The sequence below is a fragment of the Rhinatrema bivittatum genome, chromosome 4 (assembly GCF_901001135.1).
Source record: "Rhinatrema bivittatum chromosome 4, aRhiBiv1.1, whole genome shotgun sequence".
Lineage (NCBI taxonomy): Eukaryota > Metazoa > Chordata > Amphibia > Gymnophiona > Rhinatrematidae > Rhinatrema > Rhinatrema bivittatum.
In genome coordinates this window covers 466529003-466550810 of record NC_042618.1, presented here as the reverse complement: position 1 = coordinate 466550810, position 21808 = coordinate 466529003, and the positions used below count along the sequence as shown (strand labels likewise).

Genomic DNA, 21808 nt, shown 5'->3' with positions numbered 1-21808 from the left:
ACACACACACACACACCCTCTACAGACCCTCAGCCTCTCTCTCACCTCTGGGCCTCCTCTTCATGGGTCACCGCAGGATGGGCTCTGCAGCAGCCCTGATCTTCTCGGGCCGCGGCGGCCCTGCTACTGGGCCTCTTCCTCTTCTCGGGCTACTGCAACTTGGGATTCGCGGCGGCCCGTAAGCGCTGCTCCTCTTCTGCACGTGCTGATGCTCCTCCTCCTTCCTGCCCATGCGGCTCCGGCAACATTTACTTCCGGGGCCGCACAGGCAGGAAGGAGGAGGAGCATCAGCGCATTTAAATGCGATCTTTTTCTTCGGGCCGTGGTGACGTGAGCCTCTAATTGAGCCTCCATCTGCCTGTCGCTGCGCCGCATGAGCCTCCCTGCGCTCGGGGGCATGGGGGGGGTGGAGGGGTCCGGAGGGTGGGGGGATACTAAAAAACTAATTTTAAAGGGTCGGGCTGCGTTTTTGGGTTATCGGCTCGGCGCAGCTGATTAAAAAAAAAAAATTCTTCGATAGTCCACGAAACGCTGCGCGTGTCAGCAAAAACGTCTCGGCGTGTCATAGGTTAGCCATCACTGATCTAGTTCAATTTTCCATTCTTCCAGTTTCTTTGGAGAACAGGAGGGGCGGCACTCTACTGCACCCCATGTATTCCTCTCTGCTTCTGATGGCATGGAGATTGAAAGGGAAGTATTAAGCCACCTCCAGTTACCGCCAGGGATCCAAGACATTCTTGTTTCCGCTAGGAAGCCATCCACAAAGAAGATTTATGCATTCAAATGGCAATGGTATCTTTGTTAATGTGAGGCAAGGGACATTGACCCGTTCTCTTGTACTCCGGAGATGCTGTTGGAGTATCTGCATATGCTGTTTGTAACAGGATTGGCAAGTTAGTCTATCTGGTACACTTAAGTGCGATAGCTGCTTATCACTTCCCAAAGGATGACCTCTACATTTCAACCCATCCATTGGTATCACGCTTTATGAAGGGACTTCTGAGACTTCAACCATCGATCTCCAAACCTCCGCTTCCTTTGGATATAAACACATTTATTTATTTATTTATTTATTTATTTATTTAGTATACCGACATTCGATCGAGATATCACATCGGTTTCCAGATAACAGGTTGAATAGGGCGAGGACTGCCCTATTTTTACATTGTAACAAGATAACAATTAAATTAATTTAAACAATAAAATAAAATAAAATACCATAAGAAACATTGCAACAGTTGTATATATAAATGTGAGTATAGAGTTGTGGCATATAGCCTATTTACAAAATGTACAACACTACATAGTGTTGGAAAAGCTTATGCGTCCACCTTTTGAACCCCTGGACACTGTCTCTATGAAGTTTCTAACTTGGAAAGTAGTGTTCCCAGTTGCAGTGACTTTGGCGAGATGAGTTAGTGAACTTCAGGCACTAGTTTACTGTTCCCCTTACTTGCAATTTTACTATGATAAAGTCACCTTACAGACACATCGTTGTCCTTACCAATAGTTGTTTCAGCTTTTCACTTGGAACAAACGATCATGTTACCTGCCTTTTTTCCAAGGCGACATAAAAATGATAGAAATTGCTTCACACCTTGGACTGTAAGAGGACCTTGGTTTACTACAATAAAAGTGATCAGATGAGTATGCAGACAACCCAGCTCTTTGTATCATTTAATCCAAAAGTGCAAGGTTTTCCAGTAACAAAGAGGACATTGGCTAACTGGATAACTCGGTGAATTCAATTCTGCTACTTGGCACATTCTACCCAGCTCATGACTTCAGTTAAAGCACATCAAGTTAGAGCCAATGCAGCTTCTATTGCACATCTATACAATGTGCCTTTATTGGACATTTGCAAGGTAGCTACATGGTAGTCTGTCCATACTTTAACATCTCATGACTATCTTGACCAACAATTGGTTTCAGATGCCTCAATGGAAGAAGCAAGGTTACATCATATTTATTTATTTATTTGATTTAAAAGTTTCTTATATACCGCTTATACATAGTATGGTCTAAGTGGTTTACAAATTGGATAGCACACACATAATTCAAAAGATAAAAACATAGGCACTCAAAATAAAATACATTTAAATAAAATGTTTTAAACAAGGCAACTAAAACACAATGTTAATACAGAAGAAAAATTGCATAGGTGGGATGGTGATATTAGTCTGTATAAGTTAAATTGAAAGTGATGTAACAGAGGTTTTTAATTTTTTCTTAGAACCATATCTAATCCAAATGAATTTAAGAGAGGTTGGGTGGGAATTCCAAAATAGAGGACCCGCCACTGAAAAAGCACATTTCCTGGTGATTTCTAGTCTCGCAATTTTAGCTGTTTAACCTCAAGGAGATTTTTGTCTAATGACTGTAAGTGACACTGGGGTCGATATAAACGAAGGGTTGTACATAGCCAGATAGCCGATGGGTTATGGATTAAATTGAATATTAAAGTTAAGATTTTATAGTGGATTCATTGTTTGATGGGTAACCAGTGAAGATTTAGCAAAACAGAGGATATGTGATCTTTAAGTTTGGAACCAGTTAGGAGTCGAGCAGCAGAATTTTGGATACGTTCTGGAAGGCTGTTATGTAGGAAATTACAATAATCTAACCCATGGAACTTGTGCACACAGCATATGAGTAATTGCAACTAGTGTCTGTGTCATCCTTTAACAATCTGCTGACGGCTTGTGCATAGAAGCAACCCTAAGCTGGGGACTCCCAGACAGCATGACTAATCCAGCCTGTTTATTGATGGGTAAAAAGTAAGTTTGCTTACTATAAAATTGTAAATGTTGTTTTCCGTGGATAGCAGGATGAATTAGCCATGCGGCCCCATCCTCCTCCCTGGACCAGCATTGCCTTCGCTGCACTTCACTGACTACCTTAATAACTGAGGAGAGATGGTAATCGCGCAGGAACGCCACGCATGCTCTGTATTCTATGAGAGAAGCGCCGCCCGGAGGACATCACCCAGACAGCACGGCTAATTCATCCTGCTATCTACGGAAAGCAACGTTTACGATAAGCAAACTTGCTTTCAGAATGCTTGCTGTGAGCATTAAGTGTTTGCTGGCTCAGTACTGTTGTCTGTTTCTCTGCTATTAAGCTACTTCATTAGTATTGATTGTGTTCTTTCATAGGGGCCTACTTACTGAAGGTTTTCTCCCGTCTCGTGTCTGGGAAAAATGCATAGTAAACAAGGCCCATAGTGAGGTATTAAAATTGAGACAGTACTTCAAAGTAACAAAGAATTTTAATAAACATGAAATGTTGCTGGTGTGGGCATATAAAGCTTTTTACGCTCTGTGCTGAAGAAAACATGAATGAAATTAAAGCATCTTCTATGAATGGGCCTCTCTTTCCCCCTTATTAAAGTAGTGACATGTTTGAATGCTTCTTTTATTATTATTATTTTTTTTTAAATTATTGACTGTGATCCATGCTTTTCCCATCAGCTGATCTGCTTACATTTTGGAGGTGGGCACTTGATACTGAACCGTGCTGACACTATGGAATGATTTTCTGCCAGATTACAGGCAGGAAGCTTCCCCATAATGCCCTGGGGCCAGGTGATTTCTGTGCTCTAGCTCCTATCTACAAAATGTAAACCAGTCCAAATTGTAGTAGAAAAAAAAACCAGGTAAGGTTTAAAAAAAAGAAAGCATCTGCATGTGAATTTTCCCCTCTTTACTTTCCTTTAAAGGAAAAAAGACCCCCATGTGAAGCCGATACAAGGTACCGAAGGCATTGCTATGTCTGTTTCTTCATGCGGGACTGCTCTTTAAACACCGTATATTGCGCATAAAAAAGTTGGCTTATTATATGCCCAAGTTATTTATTTTACATCAATTTTAAAAGTGGAGTTGTGGATGTAACTCCAATTTGAATGTAATCCCACCACGTGTACCCTGCACATGTTCCACCTGCAAAGACGGCACAAATTCTCTGTGAAATACTCTCTAAAATACTAAAGTATGTGTGAAGTGTAAGCTCCTCTCCAACCCCTGCCCCCAGGAATGTCTCCGCTCACTGTGGGTAAAGTACGTGCAAGCATGTTATACATACAAAAGCTTACCCACGTATCAGGCAGGCAATTTTGTAAAAAGGTCATTCCCGCACGTAAAACACGGTTGTATTCTTAGAAATCCCTTTGAAAATTACCCTCTAGGTGTTTGGCAGATAGGGAGATAGAAGACAAAATTAAGCCCCTAATGGTGCACACTTTCAGTATCGGCAGACACAGAAAGCACCATTAAAGAGTGATGCAGGAATCTTGTCTGCGCCCGTCCTTTTTCCTGTAATTCTGATTTCTCACAAGTTTCCCCAGAATGTATTCTCTTTCCTAAGAGGAGAATCAGTTTTGTACCATTTTGTAGGCTGCTGTGGTATTGTGCTGGCAATGAACCTATTCCTCCTTTTTTGAGATTCAGGATAGACAATAATCAGCTGCTGTAAGGATGAGGTTCCAATGTCATTCCTCAAGTTAGGCCCCTGGGGGACAGCAGAGGGCGCTGCTGTAACATCACAGGACAACTGACTTTGGATGCAGTGAAGCTGCTAATAGGAAGTTTCAGGAAAGAGAACCCAATAAAAAGCTGCATCCCCTGCTCATGAAAAAGGAATAATATAACCTGACCTTCCTAGTCATTTTGTGCATCTTCATTTCTTTTGTTCATTAATTTGCTAACTTAAAATCGTTGTTTTTAATGAGGGGTTCAGGTTAGCTGGTTAAGCAGTGGATATGTAGCTGCATTTTTGGGACTTTAATCATGAGAAAATATTCTGATTCTCATCTTTTTCAGTTCATAAAACCCAATACATGTATATAGTTGGATTTTATTCAGAGATAGTTAACTCTCCAGCACAATTGGTGGTAGCTGAATAAAAACCTTTGTGATTTTCTCTTTTTGTCCAACAGTGAGGGGGCAGTTTTTAAAGTCCCCACCTACAGCTGCATGAAAAAGTTTAGGCACCTCTGGTCAAATTGCATGTTTCAGTGAATTTCTTAAATCAGGGGTAGGCAATTCTGGTCCTGGAGAGCCACAAACAGGCCAGGTTTTCAGGATATCCAATGATTATGCAAGAGGTATATTTGCATGCATGTAAATATCCCTCATGCACATTCATTATGGATGTACTGAAGACCAGGCTTGTTTGTGGCCCTCAAGTGCTCTAAGTGAGCAGAATCTGACACAGCCTGTATATGATACAAAATTAAATATGATGAAGTCCGCATTCAGGCACTGTCTGAATGGCAAAGTTAGGCAGATAATCTAACTTTGATTGCTCTTTGGCCAACCAAACTTTGAATATTGGAATTAGTTGGATAACTTAGCTGGTTAATTCAACTCTTCCCAGTTATGTCCCTGGAACGCCCCTACCTTAGCTGGCTAACTTAAAAGGCAGCCAAGTGCCCAAATATTCCTTTAGCCAGATAACGTCTGAGTTTATCCATCTAAATGCTTCTGAATATGGACCTTGACAACTTTCTGCAATTTTTAAACAGATTGAAAATAATAAGAGTGATACTGATTATGGCATGTACAAAAGTTCAGATACCCTTTTAGTTGACTCATTACTACTTTTAAAAAATTAATATTTATTTGAAACATGTATATGCTGCAACAATCTGTTGTTTTTGAGGGCTTACATAAAAGCCTGATAAGTTGATTGACTCGAAAAGCCTTCAGTTAGACAAGTGAAGACAGTTCCATGATTGAACAAATACCTACCCCTTCTAACTACTCAGGTTGTGATTGTTGTTCTGTCTGCTTTCAACAACCATGAGCTTCTCTAAGCAGCAGCTGTCTGAGCATTTGGAAATGAAGATGATTCAATCTTTCAAAACAGCGAGAATATAAAAAAAAAATCTTTAAAACACTTCCAGCTGACAATTTCAAAAGTCAAAATCATTGTTAAGAAATGGAAGTGCAGGGGTCGAAGCACCCTCTCTGCTGCATCCTCCTCTCTGCTGCATCCTCCTCCTTGCCTTTGAGTTTAGAAAGTAACACAGGGGGTCCAATAGCCCCCTATGGGATCCCACCTCCTTTCTAACCAAAAGACATGCAAAAATGTGAGGCACTGGGACTTCCTATTTGTAATGATTGGCTGATCATGGGAAGGACATAAGAACATAAGAAATTGCCATGCTGGGTCAGACCAAGGGTCCATCAAGCCCAGCATCCTGTTTCCAATAGAGGCCAAACCAGGCCACAAGAACCTGGCAATTACCCAAACACTAAGCAGATCCCATGCTACTGATGCAATTAATAGCAGTGGCTATTTCCTAAGTATAATTGATTAATAGCCATTAATGGACTTCTCCTCCAAGAACTTATCCAAACCTTTTTTGAACCCAGCTACACTAACTGCACTAACCACATCCTCTGGCCATGACTAGCTGCATTTATGAACGCTGCAATCACACGCTGGAGAGATGCCCGCCTCACCACCATGCTGCTCCTTCTGGGGAACTCATTAGGTGTGCTTGGATGAGCTGTGCCGATAATGAATGGCCCTGTGGTGGGAACCCAATCCTGGCACTTCCCAATGACATTAGCAGGACCTCCTCATTTTAACTAGCCACCCGGAACAAGGGACACCTCAGCACAGGTCTCCCTGCTTTGCAGTGTGCGTTTGTTCTCCTTTACCTTTTCTTCTCCCTGCCTTGCACGTTGTCTGCCTTGTTGCCCTACCCTTTCTGCCTTTTCTTGCCTCCGTTGTCCTGCTCCTGTGGTCCTGCCTGTCCTAGGTCCTTTGTGTCCTGTCTCCTTGTCTCTCGGCCTGACTCTTGCCTTTGAGCTCTCTTTGGATTCTGCCTATTCTCCTGCCGGTCACCTGCCTTGGACCTTCATTACAAACCTTGGACATGCCCTGCTCGCTGCCTGCCCTGTATCCGGTGACTCTCTAATTGCTGCCTGTGCTGACTTCAGCCCAGCCCCCGACTTTCTCCTTGTCTCTGCCTTATGGGACTTTCTCCTAAGTCCTACTGGTCCCTGGAACCTAAAGGCTCAACCTGTGGGGAACAGGGCTGGTAGAGTTGAAGACCAGTCCAAACCAGTCCCATCCCAGGGCATGTCTGCTAGCTGGCGGCGTGGGCCTAGAGGGCTCACCCTCTAGAATGCACCAACCATACCCCAGCATAAGAGTATACTTCACTTATACAATCCTGCCCACCTCTCCAATGTTAGACAAAAAGCTTTTGCCCTGGCTCCTCTCCCCACTCCCCCATGATATTTAAATATAAGATTATGGCTCTGGATCCTTTCTGCCCCTCCACCTTCCTGATCCACTCAGAATCCCCTAAACCCCCAAGCCAGAAGGCAGTCGAGGGCTTACCCATGCAGCTATGCAGGATTCCACTGGGAGGACCGTAGGCTTGTCATCTTTCCAACGTCTAACATTGCTCTCTTCCAGCATTGCTATCGGAGCTACATTGAACACCGGAATGATAGGCCTCTACCGCCTATTGGCTTGGGGTTTGGGGAGGTTCTGAGTGGTTCAGGAGAGTGAGGTGAGGAGTAGGAAAAGGTCTATAGCTGTGGTCTTTTACTTAAATTGCTTGGAGAGAGGATGGTGGCAGGATTAGAAGCAGGGTCAGTGGCAGATGCTTTTTGTCTAACATTTGTGGGTGGGAGTGGACGGCGGCCCACATTTTGATGTGCTATGTGGCCTAAAAGGAAGGGGGATTCCATGGGGGTTGTCAGGCCCCTGCATTTTCTAAGCTAGGTGGCAGGGAAGGAGACCCTGTGAAGGGCTATCTGGCCCTCTGCATTAACTACAGTAGAATATGTTGCGCAGGCAGGTGAGTGGTAAAGTTACACAGATAATTTTAACCAAGTATCTTCAGGGAAAGACTTGCCCAGATAATTTCCATCAAATATCCTCTTGCTTTTCCTGCTCGCTGACGTACTCAGTATGGAGCTTTGGAGTTTCTCAGTTGACAACGAGATGAAGTGGGTGATATCATCTGCAGCGCAGGCGTAGACCAGCTCTGTCTAGATTTTTCTAAGCATGAAAAGCCAAGTGAGAGCCAAGTGAGAGCATTCATGTTGGTCCTTTTTTTTTTTTTTAATGAGCTATTGCATGGATGCGAATCTGTTGACTTAGTTTTTCTCCAAGTGTTGCTTTTTGTCAAACTTTGCTGTAGGGTTAAAGAGTGATAGTTGTATCATACGAAGCGAGATTTCAAAGAAGAGCCTTCCAGGAAAAAGAGTCTAAATCCCACCATATTGCAGGCTGCGGTGCTGGGATACAACCCTAATTGAACATAGGTCACCTCTTCCCCTAGTTCCAAACATCATGGCACCAGAGTCAGTCTGTGTCTGTGCTGTTTGATGATTTCACTCACTTGTGTGTCTAATATATCTTGCTGTCTACGGAGAACCCCTGCTACAGTTAAGCAGCTTTGATCTTTGTCCTACGGGAGATAGTTACAGTGGAAAAACAACTGCACACTGTTAGCCATTTCTCTCAGGATGGAATATTACCCTTTCTTCAAAGGCACTTCAGCTCCATCTTTCACTTCAGATAGGATTAATCAAGCCAAAGCCAGGCAGAAATTGTGATCGTCGGTAGTGATGTGGGACATTTTGCAAAGTCTTTCCACTTTTGCTTGGCTCTAATTAGTTCTATAAATCTTTAATTTATGCAGGAATAACAGAACTGGAAGCTTTGGCATGTTCTCTTTGTTTTCTCTCTGATTTTATGATGTGACATCCTCTGTCTTGACCCTTGGTCCAGTATTCTTCATTTTATAGTGGCTTCTGAGGTAAATAGAAAAGGCATTAGGTTCTTTTTTTTTTTCCTTCATTTGACAAGATTTTATACAAACGTAATCCACAGCTTCTGCAGTCTGTTTTGGAGGTAACGAGAAGAATGTGTGTTTCTCTTATTTTTGACCCTTTGAAGAGTCTGTTCTTTATAATTGTGCTTGATGTCTTTCACTGTGTGGGAAAAGTCCTCATTCTGAAAGTAAGGCCACTGTGACTATATTCCTTTTGCCAGTCTGCAGACCTGTAGTTTGTTTTGAACATTACCCAAACAGGCTTCCTGAGAAATAGTATTTAATTAAAATGGAAATTCCTCACTTGGCTTTTCATTTTGGTGGTTTGGGTGAGAGGAATAGATGACTCAACCTTTGCTCTACGTGTACTGCTCGCAGCAAAACCTAAGGGTAGTTTATTAACTGCTGTCTCCTCAGTGGGAAATCTCCTGTCTCATTTCTTAACACCTCACAATGCCATTGCATGCTGTCATTTTGGAATTGAAAGAGATAACACTTATTAAAGTTCTTATCACAGGATTTAATAACCAAGGTAGAGCAGGTAGCAGGAAAATGAAATTAGTTTTGCCTCAGACAAAAAAAAATCTGTGGGTGAATCGAAACTTGGTTCTTGAGCCAGGAGGAAAGCGGCCAGGTTAGAGGAGGGGTATGTATTATGTTCTGTGTTGGTAAGCAAGGTTCGTAGGGTATGAAGTTGGCATTTGGATTCTAGGCTGCATTACAAGGAGAGGCTTTGATGTACCCAGCCATGAAATAAGGGATAAATAAAGTGTTGGTCTGCTAGAAGAGCTTTGTCATGACTTTTAGGCAGAGAAAAATGATTCTATTAAAAGTGGAGTAGATGTGGCCGATTTTTTGGGCAATCAGTGAGGACAGGAAACAGAAAATGAAATACCTATTAAGAAATACATCATTACTATACATGCGGATAGTCCCTTTCTTATGCTTTTTCATGGCGTCCTTAGAAAAAGCTCTGCTGTCTTGTCACGTTCATTGAAAGCAAGTGAATCCTTTGTAGGCGTGCTTAAGGAGACATAAAGTGAAAAGAAAATCTTATGTTATGGTATTGACACTTTATTATGAAGACTTTTTCTACTTGCCTGTGTCCCTGAGCATCCTCATTTCATTCCAGATAAAAGAACACCAGGTTTCCAGAAACAAAAGGAATTGTGATGCATTTGATCTGAATGTCAGCAGCCTTTCAGAGGCAAGAGTGACCTCTTTTTAATATCAGTCTTGGGAGCCAGGAGCTTTCAGTCTACAAGATGTCTTGAACCCGTGAGAAATCCAGTTTCTGTTGCAGACCTAAATTCTGCTGTTTGAGCAGTGCCCAAACAGGAGGCAGCAGGCTGAAATCAGCCCAAACGTTGTTTTGCCAAGGCCCTCAGACATTTCACCCAGCACTCACCTGGATGATTATCTACAGCGCCTCTTGTTCCTTTCTTCCCCCTACAAATCCTCATGGACCAAGCCACCAGTTAGATCTGGCTTCAATATCTAGTGAAAGTAAACTGGCCACCCTCAGTGTGAGCAAAGCTGCACGTGGTGCATGTGAAAACTATCCCACGGCAGCCAGCCGCATAAAGTTACACGTGCTGCTTTGTGCGGGGAGAGTTTTCAAGGAAATGTATGTGTGCCCTTTTCAAAATTGCTAAATGCAAACACTGCACGGATGCCAGCCCTCTCCCCCCAAAGCATCTTTCAGTGCTTAAAATTATGCACATACAGAATTTTATGCACACATCCGTCGGGCAATTTTCAAAAGCACCACTTTACCTGCTGAGGTCCCTTTGAAAATTGCCATCCCTAAGGTTAGCACAATGTTTATTTTATTGTTGGTGACCACCACAGACCTATAGCATCCAGTTTAAAGGAGGGAGTAGCTGTCCAGCATAGAATAAGTAAATCAGCCCGAATCCCAAAAGTAAAGTTCTATAATAGTGTGAGTACACGACGTGATCTTACTTATCAGCAGACCTCATACTGGGCATACATTTCTGATGCTAATTAGCAATAGTATACCATCGGTATAATCATCGGTCATGAAATGTCCAATATTTTTTTAAAAGATTTTTATATGCACAAGTGAACGAAAAAATGACCCATTGGCACATCATAGGCTATATAGCATTGCAAATTCTAGGCACTTAGCTATTTTGTAACATTGCAAATTTCAGCACTTAGCTTTATGTTCTCGAGGAAATAGCGGAGACATGGACGTGAGGACATGCACAGCTTGATGCTGTGCATGTCCTCACGTCCATGTCTCCTTCACTTAGAAAATAGCCACTGCCATTAGCAATGGTTACATGGAATAGACTTAGTGTTTGGGTAATTGCCAGGTTCTTGTGGCCTGGTTTGGCCTCTGTTGGAAACAGGATGCTGGGCTTGATGGACCCTTGGTCTGACCCAGTATGGCATTTTCTTATGTTCTTATGTTCTTATGCCCAGTATGAGGTCTGCTGATAAGTAAGATCACGTCGTGTACTCACACTATTATAGAGCTTTACTTTTGGGATTCGGGCTGATTTACTTATTCTATTTTATTGTTGGTACAGGTCACGGCTCATCAGTAGTGAGTTGCAGATATTTTTCTTTCCTTTTTTTCTGTTCTTAAGTTGAATGGTTAATGTTTTTACTATGACATTGGGATATGTATTTTCTTAGAGCACTAATAGCTTTTATTGATATTCAGATTTGTGCTGATTGAGAATGTTTAAGGTCAGAGTATCAGTCTGAAATCAAATGTGGTGATATTGAAGCTCATAACACGTAACAGCTCTGTTAATAATGTGAGAATACTAGTGGAATTAAATGAAAGCATTTAAACTGAATTTGTCTGTTTATAATGTTGTGACTTATGATTCACTTTCGACTGGACATGTGTGATACTTCAGTTTGATTTCATACTAGTACTGTTTCTCCCAAGGATGAAGAGAGGGTAGGGTTATGCAACACTGACAATCTATAGCTAGGCGGAGTCATTCCCCAGTTTCTCAGTGCATGTGGTTTTATAATGCATTATGTTACCAATATCATTCTTCTCAAGAACAACCTATAAAAAAAAGTGAACTCTTGCCTGGTGTAAAGCTGTCTCCATGTACTCTTCTTGGTTTCTTCAGCGAGAAAAGGGGAGCAGTTGAAGGGAGGGGCTCTTTCCCCCTTAATTGTATTAGGAGAACCCCAGTAAAAGCTGGTGTGGGTAACTGTACTGGCCCCTAATAAGTTGTGCTTAAATGGTGCTTCTCCGAAAATGCACACGCATGTGCTCTGTGGCTTTCATTCAGCGCTTCAAAGCTGCTTCTCAAAATGGAAGTACTGACCAAAAGGGAGCGAGGGGTGCAATTCTGGCCATTTTCTGTTTGCCTGATACTTCTCCACTAATCCTGGACAAATTAAAATGTTTTATTTTTTATTCGCTTACATAGAAGAGACATCATTTAGTCAAATTGCAGACTTGTCAGTTTGAGCTTGACTAGATTGTAAGCGCCACGGAATAGGGACTGTTTGTTACGTGTGTCTGTACAGCTCTGCTACATGTGGCATGCACTATTCAAATTAATAATAACAATTTTATTGCAGATCCCCTCACGATAACAGAGTTCTTCTGGTGAACTGCCAGAACAAGAGTCCGTCACAGTCTTTCGAAAATCTTCTTGATGAGCCAACATATGGTGTGATACAAGTAGGTCAACCTCCTCTACTGTCGTAGAAATATAAACACAGAAACAGAGACTTTTACAGCAAATAAAAGCCAGCAGGTCCAACTAGTTTGCCCATTTTCACTTCCTTTTGCAATACCACAGACCTACTTGCTCTCTGGCTTTTCTTTTAATACCCTGTGGTTAAAAGAGCCTTTGTGCCTGTTCCATTATTTCTTGAAATCTGATATCATTTTTGCCAGCACCATCCCCTCTGGGGTACCTGTTATGCGTAAAAATGTTTCATTCTTCCTCATCCAGACTAGTTGTTCCTCCCTACCAGCAAATGGAGGTAGAGAGTCTGTGTAATCATCACAGCTACTAACATTAAAAGTAATTAATTTATGTCTCTATTTACAGTCCTTTCTTGACCGCTGAGCTGGGTACAATAGAATATGTGGTGCAGTCCGGAAACTTTCTCTGCATTCTCTCCCTCCAGCAGATGTTAGGATATACTGGGGGTGCAGCAGGATTTTTCATGACCAGGGCTGCCTAGCTCTTGAGGTTGGAGTAAGGCAGGGGATTCTCTGGTGTTCTAGGGCCAAGCTCCTGGTTTTCTAATACCAAGGTAGCAGGCTCACTCAGATGGTTTCCAGCACCAGAAGGGGGGTTTGGATGAGTCTGAAGGGTTTGAGTTGGTAGATGATGATAAAAAAAATGTTTTCAATTCTTGAGTTGGCCGGCCCTGCCGATTTATAGAAATGAAGACCTTAAAACTGTCTCCGGGCACTCCTCTGGATTTGAGGCTAGCTGCGTATAAAATCTCTGAATCCGAAGAAGCATTTGTGGCCTAAATCAGGAGTGCTGGCAGTCAGATTACAGCGCTGCGGAAGGATCTCACTCCTAAAGAGGGATGGCTACATTGCTCCCACAAAAACAGTTTCCAGCTAATCGAGTTACTTTCCAGTTTCTTTTTTTAAAGGAATTTTTAAAGTCTAGAGTAGCCAGAAGAAGGATGGAAGAGAGAGGAGGAGGAGGCAGACAAAATAAAGAGGATCCTCTGAGTCTGTTCCCCCCCCCCCCCCCAAATCTATCCTTCTTCTGGCTACTCCGCCTTTAAAGATTCTTAAAAAAAAAAAAAGAAACGAAATGGAGAGCAACTCGAGCAGCTTGAAGCTGTTTTTGTGTGACAAGTGTTACTGTCACTGGGGGTAGGTTCCTCTGTGGAAGTGAGATTTTTCCGAGGCACTTTAATTTGACCACCCCTGCCCCTGATAGAGAAGAAGGGCTGCAGGTACTCGGCTTGCCTCTAAGAGTGTGCTTCTTCCGCTTCAGAGATTATGGGGTAGATTTAAAAAGGAGCACGTGTGGCGCGCACATACGCCCGATTTTATAAGATGCGTGCGCATGTTATAAAATCAGGGGTCGGCGCACGCAAGGGGGTGCACAATTGTGCATCTTGCGCGCGCAGAGCCCGTGCCGAGCTGGCCTGCCTTCCCCCATTCCCTCCCAGGCCACTCGGAGGGAACTTCCCTACCCCACCCTTTCCACCCTACCTTTTTATTTTCTTTCTTTTCTTACTAAATTTACTTCAGCCCTAGGGCTGAAGTAAGTTGCGCGCGCCGGCCAATTGCCGACTCGTGATCCCCGGCACAGCGGCAAATATGGCTGCTGTGCCGGGAGCCTGACCCCGCCCCCTCTCTGCCCCTTTTTGCAAGCCCCGGGACTTACACGCGCGTCGCCAGGCCTTTTTAAAATAGGCCTGGTGCGCGTAACCCTTTTAAAATCCGGCCCTATGTGCGCAGCTTCCCTCAAATCCAGAGGCGTGCCCAGAGAGAGTTTTAGGGGCTCCATTTCTCTATCAGCAGGGCCAGCCCCCACAGTAATTCAGTCCTCTTCTTCTTCCCACTTGGAGAGCAGGGTGCTGGGGTCTACGGAGTTGGAATTTTCAGCAGGATTGGCCGCCATTTTAGCTGCAGGTCTCTCAGAGCATTTGGCCTCCAGAGAGCATCCAGACCATTTTTTGGTGTTCCCATGTTTATCCCCAATTGAGGATGGGATCACTGAAGCTCCTGGTCCTTTAAGTCCTATTCCCTTGGAGGAATTCTTTAGATTCCTCCATCAGGCCTTTTGTGCTGTCTGGAGACCTGCAGTTCTTGGGGTCTTCTGGCAGGGGACGCGCTTGTTACCTCCTAAATGACCCTAGGAGTCTTCTGGTTTGGGAGATGCATCTCCCCCGCAGAACAGAGCCCACTTTGGAGGATTTGGATGAATATATGGATTCAGCAGCTTAAACTCCTTGGAGGAGGGAGAAATTCCCTCAGTGAGAGGATGATTATCTGCTTTTCCATAGGGATGAGATAATCAGGTGGTCACTGTCCCAAAATTTCAAAAGTCAAATCGGAAGAGGCTCCTGAATGGAATCTCTTTATTAAGGGTCTGCTTAAGTCTACTAAGACTTTTCCCTTTCTCTCTGAGGAGAACATGGTGATAGTGGAATGGAAATTTCCAGATTCTGGTCTCAAGGGAGTTTTAGTAAGCTGTATCCCTACTGCAGGAGCCATCACAGCACTTGTTCTTGATGCCTGAGATGTAACCACTGAAAACAGTGCATCTAAGGAGAACGACTATTCCTGTAGAAAGTGGCACTTCTCTTTAGGATCCTCAGGTTAGGAGGATTCAGATTCCTCTTAAACCCATTTACTTTTTCTGCATTTGTCAATACATTTAGTAGTTTGTGTTGGCTTGAGCTCTTCTGCACTGGGTCCAACTTCCCAAAGGGGATATAGCTATCTGCCTGGAGTCAGATGCAACCTTCTTTGCAGTTGTCTTTCATGATCTTATCAGGATTTCATCTCACTCTGTTTCTTAATCGTTTTCTGCTAGTCTGTTCTTGTGGCTAAGGCATTGGGTAATGGATTCTTGGTTGAAGAGACTCATCTGTATTAAACTTTCTTTCAAGGGAAAACTATTCTTTGGCAAGGAGCTAATGCATTTGGTGAAGGATTTGGAAGATTCCAAGCATAATAGGCTCCTGGAAGATAAGGGATGTGCCTTTTATCTGCCCATCAGAAGCCAGGCTTAGTATTGTGATACTAGGAGGTATAGACAAGCAAGCCGTCCACTTCTCAGCCCTTTGATTTAGGAGGAAGGAACCAGTCCTCCCTCACAGGCTTTCTGCTTCGGATATATTTTAAAAAGTTTTTACTGTGAGTTTTTGCCTCTACGGCCAACTTCTTTTCAAATTCTCTCTTAGCCTGTCTTATCAGTGCCTTACATTTAACTTGCCAACGTTTATGCATTATCCTGTTTTCTTCTGTTGGATCCTTCTTCCAATTTTTGAATGAAGATCTTTTAGCTAAAATAGCTTCTTTCACCTCCCCTTTTAACCATGCCGGTAATCGTTTTGCCTTCTTTCCACCTTTCTTAATGTGTGGAATGCATCTGGACTGTGCTTCTAGGATGGTATTTTTTAACCATGACCATGCCTCTTGCACACTTTTTACTTTTGTAGCTGCTCCTTTCAGGTTTTTTTCTATTTTTCTCATTTTATCAAAGTTTCCCTTTTGAAAGTTTAGCATGAGAGCTGTGGATTTGCTTACTGTCCCCCTTCCAGTCATTAAACCAAATTTGATCATATTATGATCACTATTGCCAAGCGGCCCCACCACCGTTACCTCTCTCACCAAGTCCTGGGCTCCACTGAGAATTAGATCTAAAATTGCTCCCTCTCTCATCGGTTCCTGAACCAATTGCTCCATAAAGCTATCATTTATTCCATCCAGGAACTTTATCTCTCTAGCATGTCCCGATGATACATTTACCCAGTCAATATTGGGGTAATTGAAGTCTCGTTGAAAAGACGTCGGGTAATTTTATTTTCTTATATTTCAATGTGCATTACTGTTGTTTATAGAGCCATCATAACACCTGCAGGCATACCAGCATATTTAGCTTGAAGGTTTTGCCACTTCAGGTCATATTTAATCATTGGCTCAAGTCCTTTATTCTTCAACTTATTTTTGTTAATTTTTGTTTTTGTAAAATTCTGTATCGGGGTAAATGTATTCCTTGAAAGTAACTCAGAGTATCAAGGAAGTTTAGAGCCCAGTCCGACGCGCGTTTCGCACTGCTTCATCAGGGACTGAAACACAGATTCTCCGCTTTTGTTATTATCAACGGAGAGGAGTTGCCCCGTTACTCAATTGTTTTTTGGCTTGCTTCTAGCCTTCTGTAAGAACAAACATCTATTGTTTAAAAGTAAATGGCACATGTACGAGTAAAGGAATAGGCACATACCTGGGTAGAACTGAAGTGAGCACAGTGAATAAACTCACCCAACCTTGTCGCCGTCTGATTCTTGCTGGCATCTGAGCAAGGTTGCCGCGGGAATCGCGCTGATTTTAAATGATTTTACATTCGGCAGCTGTGTAGAATCATGCCGATTCAGCTGGGTGTGTGACGTATTACACTTACCCGACCTTGCCGCTGAATTGTCTCTTGCCGGCATCTGGGTTAGATTGCCGCGAGATTATCGTTGATTTTAAATGATTTTTTATTCTGCAGCTGGGTGAGGATCTGGCTGTTCCGGCTGGGTGTGTGATGTTTACATAAAATGGACCCATTCTATTTCTTTGTTGAGTCCAGTAGGATGCACTGTATTTAATGTAAAAATCCATCGTTGTTCACTTTGGCGTAGGCGTAATAGCCTGTCACCTCGTCTCCAGTGTGGTGAAATTGTCTCCAGGATTGTCCATTGAATGTCAGCGAAAGCGTGCTTATGTTCCATGAAATGTGTGACCAATGGCTCCTCAATTCTTCTTGTTTTTATACAGCACTTGTGTTCTGTTAAACGAGTGCGGAGAGGACGTTTAGTCATGCCCACGTAAATAAGTGAGCAAGGGCAAAATATTGCATAGACAACATATGACGTTCTGCACGAGGATTGTGGTAATGATACTGATCGTCCTGTTGCTGTGCTTATTGTAGTTTTTGATGATTTAAGACTGCAGAACGTGCAATTTGCACAATCATTAACTGCAACGTGAGGGGTTAATGGCTCACGTAAACCAGAATGTACTATTTGGTCCTTAATGTTCCTTCCTCTGGAGTAGGCTATGCGTATGGGCTCTTTAAACATGGGATGAAGATCCTGCAGAATTGACCAATGCGCTCTAATGGCTCTGCTGATGGAAGGGGACGCTAGTGAATGTCTCATAACCAGAGTCTGCGGGTTCGAATCCGGCAAACTCCTTGGCAGGAACAGATAATCACGATTGGAGTATAACGCTCTGCGATATGCCCTTTTCACACACGATGTGGGATACCCTCGCTGTAAAAATCGTTTTGACAGTTGCTCTGCCTGTGATTTGAATTCTTGTTCTTCTGTACACAATCGTCGGATGCGCATGAATTGCCCCACTGGAAGATTAGACTTAAATGTATGCGGATGAAAACTGTCAAATCTGAGAAAATTATTACGCTCATTCTGCTTCCGGTAGAGAGTGGTGCTGATGGTGTCATCGCTTCTAGTGATAAGAATATCTAGGTACGCTACTTGATGCTGATCATATTTGATGGTGAATTTCAAACAAGAATTCAAATTGTTTAACCATGAGTGAAACTCCAGAAGGGATGCTACAGATCCTTGCCATACTATGAACACGTCATCTATGTATCGTTTCCAGTGTTTGATCTGGGCCGACCACTGATTTTGATTAATGTACTGAGATTCAAAAGAAGTAACAAATAAATTGGCTACATCCGGGGCCATGGCTGCGCCCATAGCGGTGCCACAGATTTGTAAGTAGAATTTATTCTGAAACATGAAGTAATTCTTACTTAATGCCAATTGGAGGAGCTCAATCACAAATGATGTAGGAATGCGTTGTGGAGGCACCCGGGTCTTCAAGACTGTAGAAATTACTGTCAACAATTCTTCTTGTGGAATCACTGTATAGAGAGCCCACCATTCCAGTGATTTACATCGTCCCAAAAATTCACAAAAATTTGAATAAACCCCCTGGCAGACCAATTGTCTCCTCCAAACAATCTGTATTAGAACCAATCTCCATTTTTCTAGACAAACTCTTACAGCCATATGTCTCCCAAGCAGATTCATACATCAAAGACATTTCCGAAATGTTGAAATTTCTTTCCACAGTATCATTAACTAATGACAGCATACTTGTCACTATGGACATCGAATCTCTCTATACAGTGATTCCACAAGAAGAATTGTTGACAGTAATTTCTACAGTCTTGAAGACCCGGGTGCCTCCACAACGCATTCCTACATCATTTGTGATTGAGCTCCTCCAATTGGCATTAAGTAAGAATTACTTCATGTTTCAGAATAAATTCTACTTACAAATCTGTGGCACCGCTATGGGCGCAGCCATGGCCCCGGATGTAGCCAATTTATTTGTTACTTCTTTTGAATCTCAGTACATTAATCAAAATCAGTGGTCGGCCCAGATCAAACACTGGAAACGATACATAGATGACGTGTTCATAGTATGGCAAGGATCTGTAGCATCCCTTCTGGAGTTTCACTCATGGTTAAACAATTTGAATTCTTGTTTGAAATTCACCATCAAATATGATCAGCATCAAGTAGCGTACCTAGATATTCTTATCACTAGAAGCGATGACACCATCAGCACCACTCTCTACCGGAAGCAGAATGAGCGTAATAATTTTCTCAGATTTGACAGTTTTCATCCGCATACATTTAAGTCTAATCTTCCAGTGGGGCAATTCATGCGCATCCGACGATTGTGTACAGAAGAACAAGAATTCAAATCACAGGCAGAGCAACTGTCAAAACGATTTTTACAGCGAGGGTATCCCACATCGTGTGTGAAAAGGGCATATCGCAGAGCGTTATACTCCAATCGTGATTATCTGTTCCTGCCAAGGAGTTTGCCGGATTCGAACCCGCAGACTCTGGTTATGAGACATTCACTAGCGTCCCCTTCCATCAGCAGAGCCATTAGAGCGCATTGGTCAATTCTGCAGGATCTTCATCCCATGTTTAAAGAGCCCATACGCATAGCCTACTCCAGAGGAAGGAACATTAAGGACCAAATAGTACATTCTGGTTTACGTGAGCCATTAACCCCTCACGTTGCAGTTAATGATTGTGCAAATTGCACGTTCTGCAGCCTTAAATCATCAAAAACTACAATAAGCACAGCAACAGGACGATCAGTATCATTACCACAATCCTCGTGCAGAACGTCATATGTTGTCTATGCAATATTTTGCCCTTGCTCACTTATTTACGTGGGCATGACTAAACGTCCTCTCCGCACTCGTTTAACAGAACACAAGTGCTGTATAAAAACAAGAAGAATTGAGGAGCCATTGGTCACACATTTCATGGAACATAAGCACACTTTCGCTGACATTCAATGGACAATCCTGGAGACAATTTCACCACACTGGAGACGAGGTGACAGGCTATTACGCCTACGCCAAAGTGAACAACGATGGATTTTTACATTAAATACAGTGCATCCTACTGGACTCAACAAAGAAATAGAATGGGTCCATTTTATGTAAACATCACACACCCAGCCGGAACAGCCGGATCCTCACCCAGCTGCAGAATAAAAAATCATTTAAAATCAACGATAATCTCGCGGCAATCTAACCCAGATGCCGGCAAGAGACAATTCAGCGGCAAGGTCGGGTAAGTGTAATACGTCACACACCCAGCTGAATCGGCATGATTCTACACAGCTGCCGAATGTAAAATCATTTAAAATCAGCGCGATTCCCGCGGCAACCTTGCTCAGATGCCAGCAAGAATCAGACGGCGACAAGGTTGGGTGAGTTTATTCACTGTGCTCACTTCAGTTCTACCCAGGTATGTGCCTATTCCTTTACTCGTACATGTGCCATTTAGTTTTTAAACAATAGATGTTTGTTCTTACAGAAGGCTAGAAGCAAGCCAAAAAACAATTGAGTAACGGGGCAACTCCTCTCCGTTGATAATAACAAAAGCGGAGAATCTGTGTTTCAGTCCCTGATGAAGCAGTGCGAAACGCGCGTCGGACTGGGCTCTAAACTTCCTTGATACTCTGAGTTACTTTCAAGGAATACATTTACCCCGATACAGAATTTTACAAAAACAAAAATTAACAAAAATAAGTTGAAGAATAAAGGACTTGAGCCAATGATTAAATATGACCTGAAGTGGCAAAACCTTCAAGCTAAATATGCTGGTATGCCTGCAGGTGTTATGATGGCTCTATAAACAACAGTAATGCACATTGAAATATAAGAAAATAAAATTACCCGACGTCTTTTCAACGAGATTTGCATTCGTTGTGGTTTAACATAACTGTTTATAGTCTGTGGTAATTGAAGTCTCCCATTATTACCGCACTACCAATTTGGTTAGCTTCCCTAATTTCTCTTAGCATTTCACTGTCCATCTCACCATCTTGACCAGGTGGATGGTAGTATACTCCTATCACTATAGTCTTCCCCGACACACAAGGGATTTCTACCCATAAAGATTCAATTGTGCATTTAGTCTCATGCAGGATGTTTATCCTGTTGGACTCTATGCCATCCCGGACATAAAGCACCACACCGCCTCCCGGGTGCTCCTCTCTGTCATTGCAATACAATTTGTACCCTGGTATGGTACTGTCCCATTGGTTATCCTCTTTCCTCCATGTCTCTGAGATTCCAATTAAGTCTGTGTCATCATTCACTGCTATACATTCTAATTCTCCCATCTTACTTCTTAGACTTCTGGCATTAGCATACAAACATTTCAAAGTTTGGTTTTTGTTTGTAATTTCATTTTGCTTTTTAATTCATAGGGATAAGTTAGAATTTTTTAGCTCAGGTGAGTTTTTAGATACAGGCACTTGGACTACTTTTCTTATTATTGGAACCTCACTGTCGGGATGCCCTAATTCTAATGCATCATTAGTATCCTTTAAAGATACCTCTCTCCGAACCATGCGCTGCTGAGCGACTGTCGGCTTTCCCCTTTGTTCTAGTTTAAAAGCTGCTCTATCTCCTTTTTAAAGGTTCGTGCCAGCAGTCTGGTTGCACCCTGGTTAAGGTGGAGACCATCCCTTCGGAAGAGACTCCCCCTTCCCCAAAAGGTTCCCCAGTTCCTAACAAAACTGAATCCCTCTTCCTTGCACCATCGTCTCATCCATGCATTGAGACTCTGGAGCTCTGCCTGCCTCTGGTGATCTGCGCGTGGAACAGGGAGCATTTCAGAGAATGCTACCCTGGAGGTTCTGGATTTAAGCTTTCTACCTAAGAGCCTAAATTTGGCTTCCAGAACCTCCCTCCCACATTTTCCTATGTCGTTGGTGCCTACATGTACCACGAC

The 21808-nt window shown here is 42.8% G+C and overlaps 1 protein-coding gene across 1 annotated transcript in view; it reads left to right on the top strand.

Moving 5' to 3' along the window:
- Positions 1–21808, top strand: part of TBC1D15 (TBC1 domain family member 15) — a 185972-nt gene that overhangs the window by 66785 nt on the left and 97379 nt on the right. Inside the window, exon 6 of the mRNA XM_029597175.1 lies at positions 12383–12485. Within this exon, the coding sequence (XP_029453035.1) occupies positions 12383–12485 (103 nt within the window). The remainder of the gene's footprint in view (positions 1–12382; positions 12486–21808) is intronic.